This window comes from Poeciliopsis prolifica, unplaced genomic scaffold, assembly GCF_027474105.1.
Source record: "Poeciliopsis prolifica strain line A6 unplaced genomic scaffold, Auburn_PproV2 SCAFFOLD026, whole genome shotgun sequence".
Classification (NCBI taxonomy): domain Eukaryota; kingdom Metazoa; phylum Chordata; class Actinopteri; order Cyprinodontiformes; family Poeciliidae; genus Poeciliopsis; species Poeciliopsis prolifica.
This window is the reverse complement of record NW_026562401.1, coordinates 2,977,501-2,993,046: the sequence shown is the minus strand read 5'-3', so window position 1 is coordinate 2,993,046 and position 15,546 is coordinate 2,977,501. Positions and strand designations below refer to the sequence as shown.

The window sequence follows — 15,546 nt, the reverse complement described above, 5'->3', positions numbered from 1 at the left end:
ACGCGCAGCACCGCTAATATCTATGGAGGTCTACCGCCTCCTACTGGTAAAGAAGCGCAATGATTTATCCATAATTTGTGATCATTCCTCATATAATTGTAAATTCACTAATTGAAAAGCACTGGATTTGCAGCTGTTTAATTAAAGAGCAAATTAAACTTGAACATATTTTTAGTTTAAAAATTTTATTTATTTTATTTTCTAACGATGTTATTCATGGTGATTCACTTTGACAGAGCTGACAGAAATAAATTAGTTCACAATATGCTTCAGCAGAGGGATATGTACTGTTTTAAATTTGAAACACTTTTGTACAGATTTTTACATTTATTTAATTCAAAACATATATTTTACTTGTATTATGACATTAAGGGTTTCATATTTCTTAAGGTACATTTTATATAAGCTCATGATTATAAATGTCAATCTGTGGTCAGTTTATCTGTTTATTGATGGATGGATGGACGGACGCTACCTATGCAATACACTGTCACATAGATGGATCTACAATAAAACATAATTAAAATCAAATTTTTTTTAAAGTAAAAGTTAGTGTTGTATTGTTATCATTGAGGATTTTGTTTACATTGCAGAACCTTTTCAATTCTGCTGTGTATTAAGTCTTCTTTGCCTGTCATGTTCTACAAATGTATTCAGGGAAAATCCATACATAATTAGTATATTTAAGTCTGAAACATGACTGATGTTTTTAATGGCGTCTAAATTATTGATGGAAAACCAAAGCCAAACATTTTTATTTTATAGTTTACTTTTGTAAAAACAGGCCTGAAAGGTGAAAGAAGATGAAAAACTCAGCTTAAATTGAATGTGGGATTTACCTTGACATTAAATAATAATTTAGGAGACAAAAAAGGAATGTTGCAATAGATTTTGATGTGTTGCTGCTTTTTCATCTTACAATTTCACCTTTTAAATTTAAAAATATAAAAGTATGTGAAAAGAACACATGGTTTGTTATCGTATATGTTCCACCAGGACACTATTACATTTATTCCAAAGATAATCCAAGGTGATATCTCATAAAATTCCCACCAACCATTGCTAATCGATCACGGATTAGTTCTGGTTCTGGTTGGAAGAAGCCCAAGATCCACACCCAGGAAATCTTCCAAGCAAACCTGTTTGAAAGCTGGTAAAAATAGGTGGCACTGAGGAATGTTGCTTGTTCGCCTTTCTTATTTAGCGTTGTTGTGTTAAATGAACATTGTCATGTTTGACAATGTTCATTTAACATTGTCAAATGTTAAATGAACATTTGACAATGTTCGGGCCAAATAATTTGAGTCACAATGATACACTAATCTGAACGATGCATGTCTAGCAAAATGTTATTAACCATCTGTCTTACTTTATGGCAAGAGCAGGCAGGTTTCAAATATAACATAATGTGGGTGTGTCTAAATTAGCTCATAATACCGCTAATATAATCCTGTATACTTAAATTAAGCTTCATTTTTATTATTTTGATCATGTTTTGCAAAATCATCCAATGCTTCTCTAATATGATGCTTGTTTTCTCCTGAACTAGTGTTGTCACATGTTCACCTGTAAACTCCCTTTTTAGCCACACCTACACACACCTGCACACATCAAAGCTGTCACTCAGTCATGAAGTGCTCTACTGTCATAATCTTCCTTCTAAACGCTGTTAACATCATCTCTCTTGGTAAGAATGACCTTTACTCAAAGTCAACAATGAAGTTAAATGTTGTTTATTAAATGCAATACTTTGGATGTTATTGCAGTCATGAGATATGTATTAGTGAATACAAAATGTTAAAAAAAAACTCATGTCTAGAAATAGGAAGCATGTGTTTTTCTTCTGTATCCAACTTTAAGTGTTTATTTCCTCTTTGTTGTTTTTTCAGTTCCCCATGAAATAACATATTTTCTGGGCTGCTTTGAGAATGGCAGTACTGCAGTACAATTTGAATTTGATGGTGAGGAAATGTTATATGTTGACTTCCAAACAAACGAGATAGTTTACACTGTACCCACCTTCATTGATCCTGACCCTGGCCAGGTTTTAGTTGGTTTGAGTATCCTTCGTGATGCTCATGATAACAAGAAACTGTGTTCAGAACTACTAGGTGTGTTGAAATACAAAGATAAATCTCCACAAAAAGAAGGTAAATAAACCCTACATTAGTTTTCTTTGATAACAATATTGATAAAATGCTGGTGAAACTTTGGTTTGTTCTTTGACTTTCGTTAGATGCTCCGGACTCCGTGATCTTTTCCTCTAGAGAGGTAGAGCTGGACGTTGAAAACAGCCTCATCTGCTTTGTAAATAATTTCTATCCACCCTCCATCAAAGTCAGCTGGACTAAAAATGGCCACCCAATCTCAGAGGGGGTGTCACTCAGTCAATATCATCCCAATAACGATCAAACCTTCCGCCAGTTCTCAACTTTGACCTTCACACCGAGTGAGGGGGACATTTACTCCTGCACTGTGGAGCATCCCGCACTGGAGACGCCAAAGACAAGAATCTGGGGTAAAAAGCTTTACTAAATATACAGAACATTACAAAGGCCAATAAAGACTGTTTCTGTGTGTGTAAGCCATTTCATATATTTATTAACTTTCTCTACAGAAGCAGAAATCATCAAAAAGGATGAAAGTCTTTGGCCTGATATTTACTGTGGAGTCGGTCTTGGTGTGGGCTTGTCGGGCGTCACAGTCGGAGTGTTTTTCATTATCAAGAGTCAACATGTAGCATAGTTTTTTAGTTTTTAAATATAGTGAACTGTTACAATATTCAGGTGTTTTGGTTATGGTTTTCTTTTTTTTTTTTACATTTCCTTGTTTATTTTGTTTATTTTGTCAATTAATTTCTGTATTCATTATTGTCAGAAGTTTATTACTTTGTGTTTAAATTCTTAGTTTATTCTTGTACTTTGTTCATTGTACATTTACTAGTTGTCTTAGATCAGTCTTATTTCTTTTATTCTTAGTCTGTAGTGGAACTTGGAAAATCCGACTTCCCAGTACAAAAAAGCAACTGGAACGCCCCCTGAATTTGGACTAAATGCTAAAAATTGGGAGAAACTCCATTCACCCTAAGTTAGGGTAGTTGGAAATAACTTTGCGTTTCAATCTGGTAGCACTTCATATCAACGATATTAAGTTGTGGTGTAAACATGTTTATTTTACAATACATACTTGTAGTGCATCTAAAATCAGATTCTACATGTAAGTTGAATAAATTAAAAGTGGTGTTTTCTCAAGGAAATAAAGCTTAAATCAATGTTCTTAAGAGATACTGTAAACAATGGCTACTCTGGTCTTAGCACTTAATGTCTTTTAATATGTTTGGAAAATAAATACAAATATAACAAAAATATCAATACTGTATAGAGTTTTTCATCCTTGCTTAATAAACAAAAAACTGCTGAGTGTGAAGCTGTGAGCCATGTTTCTATGGTTTGAAGTGACGTTACCCATGCTACAAAGGATCATGATAAAAAATGAAACAGTTAAAAGGAAAAAAAGAAACAAACTCAAACTGGTGGAAACACAAAGAGACAATGAGAAACAAATGAGTGGCATGAGGAAGGTCAACAGGAGAGTCACACACTTGATTATGTCTTACATTTAGTCTTCATACTACTAAAACTGCATGTTAGACACAGATTATTTGACATTAGCGGAATTAGAGAACAAAAACTATTTATAGATCAGCAAGCTCGCCACGCCTGCACTGAAAACAATAACATTGGTAAACTTGTTTCTGTACTTCCTCATTGTTGTTGATCAGACCCAGTTAGATCTCACTCAGATCTCTGTTGCCAATCTGAGAGGATGGCTCAGGCTCAGGGCTGCTCTATTTTCCTGGTGCTTTTCCTTACGTTTTCACCAGGAGGTAAGTAACTTTGAGCTAATGCAACTCGTATTTTTATTCCTTTCCAAGCACAGTTGCTTCTGTGTTGTTCAGATGTAAAATGCGTTTCTGTAATCATTGAGCATTCGACATTTTAATGAAAATATTTTCTTATTTTAGGTGCTTTCTATTTATATGTGGTGGAACGGTGCCAGAGTAGCTCAAATGATGGTCATGATGCTGTGTTACTGGATCAGATTTACTTCAACAAAATGTTGGAAGGACAATACAACAGCACTGTAGGAATAGCCATTGGATACACAGAAAAAGCTGAAGAAATTGCCAAGATTCTAAACAAAAGTCCTGGGTTTATGAGGCATCAGGTATGGAAAACAAACCTCTGCAAAAGAAATGTTCCATTGGCACAAAAACTACTAACACCAGGTAATTTGCAAACAAGGCAGCACAAAAGAAATCAAATTGATGTATTTTTCTGGATGAAATGCACATCCTTGGATTGAATACAGTCTACTCAATCTTTTTGTTTGTCTATGTTTTCTAGTGGAGCCCTATGTTTGGTTGAGGTTAGAGAAGGCAGAGTACAGTCAACATCAGCAGATGCTCATCTGCAGCGCCTACGATTTCTATCCAAAGCAAATCCGGGTGACGTGGCTGAGAGACGGAAAGGAAGTCACGTCTGATGTGACATCCACTGAAGAGCTGCCCAATGGGAACTGGCTTTATCAGATCCACACCTACCTGGAGTTCACACCTAAACCCGGAGAGAAGATCACCTGCATGGTGGAGCATGCAAGCCTCAAGGAACCAAATCTTTATGACTGGGGTGAGAACGTCTGCATCCAGACAGAAAATGTTTAACTTCCTCTCTAAATTCAAAATCTTCTTTGTTTCATAAGATGGTAAATGGATAGATGAATGCATAGATGGGTGCACCAGCATACATGTCAGACCAGACATTGAAACAAATATGGAGCATTTCAGTTTAACTTTGTGTTTGTGATGAATCTGATTTTAGAGCCGGAGCCGGATTCAAAGAGGAGTAAGATTGTTGTTGGCTCAGCAGGGCTGCTGCTCGGTTTGCTGATTTCAATTGCTGGCTTCATCTATTACAAGATAACATCAAATGGTGAGGCAATGTTTCTCCTTAAACTTAATAACATTTTTAAAGCTGACTTCAGTATCTAAATTATGTTTAAATCAATTTTATTGAAACATTTTTTTTTACCTTTTTTTGGTGTGTTTTATAAACCCAGGGCGGATGAGAGTGCCTACAACAGAGGTGAGTTTTATCCTCTTTAGCTGTCCTGTGTGTACCTGTATACACCTGATTAATAACTTTATTTATTTGTTATCTAGGATGTATGTCCAGAAGAAACCCTCTAGGCTAAAGAAATGTTGAGAAGCCCCACACACATCCATCAACCACTGGAAACTGTTCTTAATATTTGAGAGACAACAAGCCTTCATATGCCTGAAGCTTTTTTTATTTAGCTTTTTACACATTTCTGCAGACAAGCACTAATATTGCAGCACATTTATTTCATCCTGTACTATTACACTATTGTAAAACAGCAATAAATAAACCTGTTCTTTGTCATTTTCTTCCAGTTCATCACTGGGTTGATACAAATACAAAGTCATTGAGTTTCATTTTGCAAACTTTTCATGTCAAGAGTGAGAGTGTAGAGAACAATGTAGAGAACCAGTTTGGTTTCTTAATTATTTGCAGAAACTTAGGTTTACCTAATAGAAGTGCATTTCTCTGGTAACCATATTTAGCTTGGAATATATTTTATGCAGACGAGGAATATCAGGATTTATTGTATAATAAAAGAAAACCTGCAGGTTCTGAATGAGATAACTATGACAAGAAGCATAAGGAGGGTGAGAAATAGTGTAATGCAGTAAAGACACAAGAGAAAAAACAGGTTTAAACACTGAAGCAGAAGAATAAAATGATAAAAGGAACTAAATGAACTAATCAGAGGTACAGCTGTGGCAGCATGAAAGCAGGGAAACTAATTTCTCTGGGAAAAACTTCAGCATGTGGGGTAAGACAAATTTCCCTCTGACAAAATATAACGTCATGAAATTACACCACCTTTAGACTTTTAAAGTCATAATGTTTTACACTTATAATACAAGCTTTCCACCACATTGGTCACATGTGAAATCCAGCGTTGGCGACGGCTACAAAGAAGGTGTGACCTCCACCAGACAGACTATTTTCATTTACAAGCTGCAGGTCAAGCATGAAGCGCGCTGCTCTACTTGTCTTCATTCTCAACTTCTATTTTGTCTTCTCTCAGAGTAAGAATCTGTTAGTGTTTCTTGTTAAAATAAAAGCTAAATCTTTTGTTGAATTTTAAATTCCACTATATTGTTTTTTTTTTTGATCCTCATGAAATATCCTATTTTGTCGGCTGCTTTGATTATGGCAACACCGACATACAGGCTGAGTTTGATGGAGATCAGATTTTATACATTGATTTCCAAAAGAAGGAGATTGTGTTCACTGTGCCAGCTGTTATAGTTCCGGATCCAGAAAAACTTTTGGGAGGATTTCATATCCTGAAAGATGCTATAGATAATAAAAAATTGTGTCAAGTTGCAGCAGAATTGCTTGAATATGAAATGAAGCACTTTACTGAAGAAAAAGGTAAATAAATCTCAGTCATTTTCTCTTTTGCCATAGCTGATAAAGTTCTGATGAAACTTTTCTTGTCTTGTGACCTTCAGACCCTCCAGACAGCAAGATCTTCCCCTCTAAAGAGGTAGAACCTGGGGTAGAAAACAGCCTCTTCTGCTTTGTGAATAATTTCTATCCACCCTCCATCAATGTCAGCTGGACTAAAAATGGCGTCCCGGTTATGAGAGGAGTGTCTCTCAGTGACTACTCTCCTAATAACGATCAAACCTTCCGCCAGTTCTCAACTTTGACCTTCACACCGAGTGAGGGGGACATTTACTCCTGCACCGTGGAACATGCCGCACTGGAGACGCCGAAGACAAGAATCTGGGGTAAATGTTTTATTTTTTTCATGCAGTATTATGAAAACACAATGTAAATATTTTACAATGGCAAAGCTGATCTTTAATATTTAATTTTTTCCTTTACAGAAGTTAAATTTCACAGCGCAGATCCAAGTCTTGGTCCAGTCATTTACTGTGGAGTGGGTTTGGGTCTGGGAATAATGGGGATCACTGTGGGAGTGTTTTTCATTGTCAAGGGACGAGTGAACTGATTAATCTGATGTTGAAGATGTTTAACATGAACGGTGGAGTAAAAAATGCATATTTTCATGTATAACAGCAATGAAAAAAATCATACTACACAATTTATCACCTTTAAACTCTATGTAGCATTTCTCTTGAACTTGCTTTATCCGATGCTTTACTAGACTGCATATTTGTAAATATTATAGTGGTTATTTATCTGTGAAATCAGTTATTCAAGCTTTATGCCATGAAGGACAAAATTTTTTTAAATTGATATTGCATTTAATATTCATTTCTTTTTGTTTTTTTTGTCATTTTTTTGATTGTATCATTACTACTCCTTTTACTATTATTATTATTAAGTCTATAAGAAACTATTTCCTTGTTCATAGTGTTGTGTGTGGAAAAATAAATGATCATTTGAAATGAAACTAATAATGTAACAATGTGGACTGTTGTAATCCTATTTTTCCTGATGTGTAATTTCTTTCAAATGTCTGTATGTTTCGTTTACTACGTTTAGAAATTGTGGAGTACTCATTGCTTAAGAAACAACATTTAACGTTATAATTTTTATGTGGGAGCAAAACATAGAGAAAGTTCACAAATCTAGAGCAAACTTAGAAAGCACCATCTACTCAACAACCCTGAAGAAAACTCAAACAAGGAGAACCAACATCCAGCTTTTTATTGCACAAATCTAGAACTCAAGCCAGAGCAATTGGAACCAACATTTAGTTTTATACTTGGTGACAGAATCAAACATGGAGAACCAACATTTAGTTTTATCAAAACAAGAATCCAGAGAAATGCCTGCTAGTTTATAAATTACTTATTCTTATTAAACATGGGGAACCAATATGCAGTTTTATACTTTTACCTTTTTGTTTTCTTTTAGTTTTGTTGCTTTGTTTGTATTTCCTTATAATTCATGAAAGACACTTTGAACTGCCTTGTTGCTGAAAATGTGTTGTATAAATAAAATTACCTTACGTTAACATTTATATTGAGTCTTTAATTAATAATTAACCAATGGTGAATTACCACCTCCTGACACGGAAATTTTAAAAAATCCTGTTTTGATCAGCATAAATGCTAACCGTGTAAGTGTTATAATGTAGGCAGCCATCTTTTGTTTTACATTTACTTGTCAATAATTAACTTATTTTTCACCTCCTGACATGGAGGTGGAACATGCGTTTTTATTGGTACAAGTGCTATTCCCTTAAAATAATAATGTCGATAAATGTGCTGCTGCACTTCCTTGCTTAGGCAGAATCATATCATTGCCAGGAAGCCATCAGTCAGATCTCTGCTTTTCAGCTGACAACATGTTCACTCAATGCTTAATTTTCTTGGAACTTTTACTGGTATTTTCATCAGAAGGTATGTGATTTTTGGTCAACACAATCTTTATATGCAGTGCTGCTCTTGTAGTTTCTTGCAGTCAGAGTGAGTTCACCGGATTTATTGATAATGTTTACATTTTCTTATTTTTTAGGTACTTTTTATGGTTATTATTTAGGTCGCTGCCAGTTTAAGTCTCCGGACAGCAGCGATGTTGTGCTAGTGGAACAACTGTACTTCAATAAGCTTTTACTTGGCCAATATAACAGCACTTTGGGAAAAGTGGTGGCATTCAATAAAATAGTAGAAGATTATGCAGATATTCTCAACAACAATCCAAGATTCCAGGCTCATCAAATATGGAAACTAAACCTCTGCAAAACAGGTGCACAACTGGCAAATGAAAATCTACCAGCTGCAGGTAATTCTCACAAGATGGTAAGAAAAATTGTACAGATACTTAGAAAAATATGTTACCTATCGTTAACATGATAAGTGTTTTAAACGTGAAAGCATATAAAGCTGCAGTTGTGTGAATCTTCAAATGTTATGACTATGATAAATATTTGTCATTTTGTGATGAAATATATTTTTCTAGTGGAGCCCTACGTTTGGTTGAGGTTAGAGAAGGCAGAGTACAGTCAACATCAGCAGATGCTCATCTGCAGCGCCTACAATTTCTATCCAAAGCAAATCCGGGTGACGTGGCTGAGAGACGGAAAGGAAGTCACAACTGATGTGACATCCACTGAAGAGCTGCCCAATGGGAACTGGCTTTATCAGATCCACACCTACCTGGAGTTCACACCTAAACCTGGAGAGAAGATCACCTGCATGGTGGAGCATGCAAGCCTCAAGGAACCAAATCTTTATGACTGGGGTGAGAACGTCTGCATCCAGACAGAAAATGTTTAACTTCCTCTCTTAATTCAAAATCTTCTTCGTTTCATAAGATGGTAAATGGATAGATGAATGCATAGATGGGTCCACCTGCATACATATCAGACCAGACATTGAAACAAATATGGAGCATTTCAATTTAACTTTGTGTTTGTGATGAATCTGATTTTAGAGCCGGAGCCGGATTCAAAGAGGAGTAAGATTGTTGTTGGCTCAGCAGGGCTGCTGCTCGGTTTGCTGTTTCAATTGCTGGCTTCATCTATTACAAGATAACATCAAATGGTGAGGCAATGTTTCTCCTTAAACTTAATAACATTTTTAAAGCTGACTTCAGTATCTAAATCATGTTTAAATCAATTTTATTGAAACATTTTTTGGTGTGTTTTTTAAACCCAGGACGGATGAGAGTACCTACAACAGAGGTGAGTTTTATCCTCTTTAGCTGTCCTGTGTGTACCTGTATACACCTGATTAATAACTTTATTTATTTGTTATCTAGGCAGACGAAACCCACTAGGCTAAAGAAATGTTGAGAAGCCCCACACACATCCATCAACCACTGGAAACTGTTCTTAATATTTGAGAGACAACAAGCCTTCATATGCCTGAAGCTTTTTTTATTTAGCCTTTTACACATTTCTGCAGACCAGCACTAATATTGCAGCACATTTATTTCATCCTGTACTATTACACTATTGTAAAACAGCAATAAATAAACCTGTTCTTTGTCATTTTCTTCCAGTTCATCACTGGGTTGATACAAATACAAAGTCATTGAGTTTCATTTTACAAACCTTTAATGTCAAGAGTGAGAGTGTAGAGAACAATGTAGAGAACCAGTTTGGTTTCTTAATTATTTGCAGAAACTTAGGTTTACCTAATAGAAGTGCATTTCTCGGGTAGCCATTTTTAGCTTGGAACATATTTTATGCAGTCGAGGAATATCAGGATTTATTGTATAATAAAAGAAAACCTGCAGGTTCTGAATGAGATAACTATGATAAGAAGCATAAGGAGGGTGAGAAATAGTGTAATGCAGTAAAGACACAAGAGAAAAAACAGGTTTATACACTGAAGCAGAAGAATAAAATGATAAAAGGAACCAAATGAACTAATCAGAGGTACAGCTGTGGCAGCATGAAAGCAGGGAAACTAAGGGAGAGAAACTAACCAACACAATGACAGCTCCAAGGGTCGACGACTAAAATGAAAAGGCCTGGCATTAATCTTTTATTTTATTATTGCCTGGCAATAATCTTGTACATTTGAATGTACAAGGAACAAACACAATAATAAACTGAGCAATTAAAAGCAAAGGAATGACCTGTATGGCAACACATCGTTAACAATAATGAGCACAAAGAAATAAACTAAATATGGCAAGACTTATGGAACAATAATATGACAATATCAGAAACAACACAAACTTAGCGCAGACTTTCTCACTCTGTGCTTCTCAGCAGTACAAAAGCTAAACTGATTTATATGAAATGGTCACAGAATGCCTTAAAACCAGTCAACCATATTTTTTTACATTTTACAATTTTTACATGTGATCGAATGTTTTTGATGCACTTTGCAAGCGTAAAGTTGAATTATTATTACTTTGGTTATGTTTGCCACATTCTGGGATTTTAAAACTATTATGGTGTAAAAAAAAAAGAGTTCCCAACCATGGTTAAGAGATACTGTGGGGTTTATTATCACCATATTTATGAGATCCTGTAAAATGAGATGCTCATAAACAGGTCAGAGTAAAACCTCTGCCAGTAAACAGATAACACACCTGTTTTATAAAATCAGCAGAAGGGGGAAAATGATGAAGAAAACTATTTGAAGCTATTGAAGAAAATTTCTCTGGGAAAAACTTCAGCATGTGGGGTAAGACAAATTTCCCCCTGACAAAATATAACGTCATGAAATTACACCACCTTTAGACTTTTAAAGTCATAATGTTTTACACTTATATTACAAGCTTTCCACCACATTGGTCACATGTTCCACTGTGAAATCCAGCGTTGGCGACGGCTACAAAGAAGGTGTGACCTCCACCAGACAGACTATTTTCATTTAGAAGAAAATCGTTACACCAGACCTGATGAACTTTTGAATTTGCAGTCAAAACTGGAGAGATTGTTTCTCTGTGGTGAAACATACATCATACTAAACTTTACCTGTCACTTAGAAAAAGAAAAATCATTGCTATTTGCTAAATAATTCATATTAAAACTAAAACAACTGTAACAACTTGAGGTATCTACTGTTTGAGTTCTGAACAATAACTTCAGCTCCCCCTAGAGGCGCCTCCAAGACATTACATAAACACAGTCAAAGCCGCTGATATTAGATTATAAACACAGCATTTTCAACGCGTCATACAAAGTTTCACAGATAAATGCGTCTTTTATATAAGTTGTTCTGAATGACTGCCAAATTAAACCCTGATGTCTGATCAGTAACTAGAAGGAAACATTCGCCTGTCAGACTCGACGCAGGGCTCAACAGTGTTGCCTGCTCCACCGCCGCCTTTATGCTCCAAAAATAATGAGCCGCTTTGGGTTTTATTTCGTTTTTCTCTTCCTGTTAGTGAAAAGCCCGAGTGTGATTTTATTCCTGTGTTTCGCCATCTTTGTCTACATCCATTACAGAACCCGATAGGGGAAGGAACCTGATCGATGCAGGAAAGTGATCAGGATGTAGGCCGTTCCGTTCAGCATCCGCCTCATTTATTTACGATCACGTCACGGATCTCTCGTCCTTGTCTCCAGGAGGATGGCGTCAGACCCAAGTGATGGACTGTGCTGTTCCTGTGCCGGAGGTCGACACCAGAAAGCAGGTCAGACGGGGGTGGCACCTCACCGGGCAGGATGCGCGATAAGAGATGTCTATAAAGCAGAGACACGGAGCTGAGCTCTGCAGTCCAGACAGAGGGGAGGACCCGAACCGACTGGTAAGACTCAACTTCTTGTTTCATCCTAAGGATGTTATTTGTTTTACCCTCTAGATGAAATGCTCTGAGCCAGCTGGAGAAGCTGTATCTTTAAGTTGATTAGGTTTTTTAATTTGTCACAAATTTATTGTTTCATCAAAATTTAGTTCTTCTGAAGGAAGACGCTGTGAAGTGAAAGGTGAAATGTTTCATTCTGATAGAGATTAATGCTTGTAACATATTTATAAATCCCCTAAAAGAAGGAATATTTCCATCATTGAATGGAATGTAGTGTAGTACATCCAGAAACATCATTTATATTTTGCTTGGATTTGATCTATTGTTGCAGACAAATGTGTTGGTCGAACTGGTAAACATGTGCCAAGAACCTGGAAATAAATTTTCAATCACAAAAGCTTAATTATGCTGTATTTTAGAAAATGTAACTTTTTATCCCATGAACCCAGAGGCGGTCCAGCCTCTTCCCACCCTGCAACAAAGTTGTTTGACTGGGGGGACTTAAGAGTTGGGACATTTGAGGACCGGATGGGAGAAGAGGGAGGTGCGCGCTTATGCCGTCCCCCATAAGATGCCACTCTGGGTGGTTGCCCATGTCGCCCATATCGAAAGCCACCACTGCCGGTACCTCTACCATTACCTTTAAAAAATATATGCATCCAAACATTTATAGCTTAAACGGTACTTTTAAGTTGATTTGGTTTCATGCAACTTCCTATTAGTAATTCAGGAGTTCCTTTTTCCTGGGAAAAATCTGAATGTAATCTGACAGTGAATTATTTCTTTCGATTATTTTCCGTTACGCTGAATCAGGATCCTGTGGAGGACTGTTTGTGCCATTGCTCCGAAAAATCAATCAAAATCCTGGAACTCAAGGCTTGTTAGACTATCTTTGTTGTCCATGTCTTTGTTTATTTGTAACTTTTATCACCAGCAGCTGACCTAGATGTTAATTTTAACTCACGGTCAAATATCTTGGCCTTATCCTGTTTCTTTTCAACAAGCGTGTATGTTTTTTTGTTTCCTCCACAGCTCTTCCTTGACACAGATTTATCTTTATCCTAATGGGTCTCATCCTGTCTGCCTGGCTGAACGGCCCAGCAGCTGATGACGTCGCCTCTTCTTCATCGGCTTTGCCTGCGCTGGCCGTCCCAACCTCGTCCAGAGTCACCCTCGTCCTGAGCTCCTCTGCGGTGTCTCCGGGAGACAGACGCTCACACTGGAGCTCGCAACACCACTCTCCTCACTTCCAGCTCTCTCAATGCAAGCAGGAAGTGACACGCGCACCTGCAGAGCTCAGCAGCGACGGGGTCAGGGCCGAGGTGGGGGTGGAGAGTGGGCTCCATGTGTGGGAGGTAACTTGGAACCCTGAGCACAGAGGAAGTCATGCAGTCATAGGAATTTCGAGGCAGGACTGTCCTCTGCAAGACTCGGGTTATAAAGTTCTAGTGGGTGGAGATTCCCTGTCATGGGGATGGGAACTACAAACCAATCAGCTCTGGCATGGTGGAGAAAGTCTGGCGTGTTTTCCGTGTGAAAGGAGGGGGTCTCTTAGATTAAAATCCTCAAACCCACTGCACAGCAAAGAGACAGATGCACCTCTCCTTATTCCTGAACGTGTCCAGCTGGTCCTGGATGCTGATGCGGGGACCCTGGGATTTGCTGTCGATGGCAGCTTCCTGGGTGTTGCATTCAGGGACCTTCCTCCTGGAGTGGAACTGTTCCCAGCAGTAAGCAGCGTGAGAGGAGGAGCACAGATTGAGTTGCGCTATCTGAATGGAACTACACGTAAGGGTCCAACACATGAATTGTCTTGATGAACCAGGTTTAATACTGACATATTTGTTTCTACTACATTTGCAGGTAATCCTCCCGCCCTGAAGGCTCTGTGTGGACTATCAATTCTGCAAAATTTAGGGCAACAAAGGCAGAACCAAGTGGACAAACTGCCTCTACCACCTTTACTCCAACACTACCTGCTTTCCTCTTTCTAATTCCGCTTGCACATTTACATGCAAACGCTTTTGCATTTTCTTTTCAATACATTTGTTTGTATTGCTTATGTTATTTATCGATAGTTTTATAATTGAGAAACTCACTTTTTATAATGGTATTAAACACCTTCACACAAGCCTGACAAGGACTCCTTCAACTACAGACACATGTAAATAGTCTGAATGTTTGTTTTAATAAACCAGACTTGCGGATGCATAAACCTTTTCCAAGGTGTCAGATCTTTCTTTTTTTCTTTTACTACTGAAATTGAAGTATTGAAGCACTGTCAGTACTGCTGAAAATCGATTTTAATCTTTTGAAAACTGACACAAATGTGATCTCAGGTTGTGATCCAGAAAATGCAACTTTTATGAGTTGTAAGAAACATCCAATCATGAGTGCAAGTGTATCTTGTTGTTTATTTCACAGCATTTTTTTTTTTACTCACGTTATTGAAATGATTAAAACTGAAAAGTTCTAGTTTTCTCAATTTAATATTCTTTCCCAAATGTCAGCAAATTTATAGTTTTAAATTAAGTTAAGCACAAAATTATCCACACCTGGCAGATTTCAATTTCATTTTTTTTTCCACCAAGAAGTGCATTTCTGATGTGAAATAGGACAGGTATGTATCAAAAGGCAATAAAACAATGTGTAGGGGTATCGGCTTTGAAAAAACAAAACAGACAATATTTACATTTTAATTTTGAAAAATCCCATGTCAAAAGTGATTCACACTGATTTCCATAATTGATGGAAAAATATTCATTGGCATTACAGGTAATGAACCCTTCTTGTTACTTCTTATTACAGATGGCCACCTCAACCTCTTCCCACAGGTTCAAATTCCAGTTCAAGCCTGAACTTTGACTGGACCACTCCAAAATGTGGGCCAGTCAAAAATTTTATTTTGAACTTATCTACCAATTTCTGTCATCCTTGCATGCATGTGTATTGATGCTGACATGTTATTTCTGTGTCACTGTTTGCTTTAGGTAATACTTGGTGGTGTAATTATTACTCCACCAGTATTTGATGAACTGTGTTTCACTTAGTTGTACTTTTTATGTGTAAAACAAATTGTGCAAAGACAATAAAAGCTTAAAAATTGGAGAACAGAGAGTGAAATTCACCTTCTATGTCTATCTGTCCTTTTTTTAGACCACGCATTGGAGCAAAAACGTTCTCCAAAACAGCATGGGCTGACTAAAACCGTAATGAACATAAATAACAATGTCAGAATACCTTAAGTTCACGTGAATCTTTTGTAAGT

General features: G+C 37.0%; 4 protein-coding genes and 1 pseudogene across 5 annotated transcripts; all 5 read left to right on the top strand.

Moving 5' to 3' along the window:
* The first annotated feature begins 1,628 nt into the window (after window positions 1-1,628).
* Window positions 1,629-3,339, top strand: LOC129371284 (H-2 class II histocompatibility antigen, A-U alpha chain-like). The gene is made up of 4 exons (XM_055047821.1): window positions 1,629-1,687; window positions 1,890-2,150; window positions 2,237-2,518; window positions 2,618-3,339. The coding sequence occupies exons 1-4, from the start codon at window positions 1,630-1,632 to the stop codon at window positions 2,743-2,745; spliced, it is 729 nt and encodes a 242-aa protein (XP_054903796.1). The 5' UTR covers window position 1,629; the 3' UTR covers window positions 2,746-3,339.
* A 278-nt stretch (window positions 3,340-3,617) lies between these two features.
* Window positions 3,618-5,466, top strand: LOC129371205 (H-2 class II histocompatibility antigen, E-S beta chain-like). Its single transcript, XM_055047674.1, has 6 exons — window positions 3,618-3,886; window positions 4,025-4,288; window positions 4,407-4,688; window positions 4,881-4,991; window positions 5,119-5,144; window positions 5,222-5,466. Exons 1-6 carry the CDS (start codon window positions 3,826-3,828, stop codon window positions 5,246-5,248), a joined length of 771 nt encoding a protein of 256 aa, XP_054903649.1. The 5' UTR covers window positions 3,618-3,825; the 3' UTR covers window positions 5,249-5,466.
* A 651-nt stretch (window positions 5,467-6,117) lies between these two features.
* Window positions 6,118-7,287, top strand: LOC129371208 (H-2 class II histocompatibility antigen, A-U alpha chain-like). Its single transcript, XM_055047675.1, has 4 exons — window positions 6,118-6,175; window positions 6,261-6,524; window positions 6,605-6,886; window positions 6,986-7,287. The coding sequence occupies exons 1-4, from the start codon at window positions 6,118-6,120 to the stop codon at window positions 7,108-7,110; spliced, it is 729 nt and encodes a 242-aa protein (XP_054903650.1). The 3' UTR covers window positions 7,111-7,287.
* Window positions 7,288-8,395: 1,108 nt separating this feature from the next.
* Window positions 8,396-10,437, top strand: LOC129371207 (rano class II histocompatibility antigen, A beta chain-like; annotated as a pseudogene).
* A 1,388-nt stretch (window positions 10,438-11,825) lies between these two features.
* si:ch1073-228j22.2 (SPRY domain-containing SOCS box protein 2) lies at window positions 11,826-15,405 on the top strand. 2 transcript variants are annotated; one of them, XM_055047453.1, is made up of 4 exons: window positions 11,826-12,281; window positions 12,728-12,902; window positions 13,311-14,066; window positions 14,142-15,405. In XM_055047453.1, the coding sequence occupies exons 3-4, from the start codon at window positions 13,343-13,345 to the stop codon at window positions 14,270-14,272; spliced, it is 855 nt and encodes a 284-aa protein (XP_054903428.1). In that variant the 5' UTR covers window positions 11,826-12,281; window positions 12,728-12,902; window positions 13,311-13,342; the 3' UTR covers window positions 14,273-15,405. The 2 variants fall into 2 exon arrangements, with proteins under 2 accessions (XP_054903428.1, XP_054903427.1); XM_055047452.1 differs by lacking the exon at window positions 12,728-12,902.
* The last annotated feature ends 141 nt before the right edge of the window (window positions 15,406-15,546 follow it).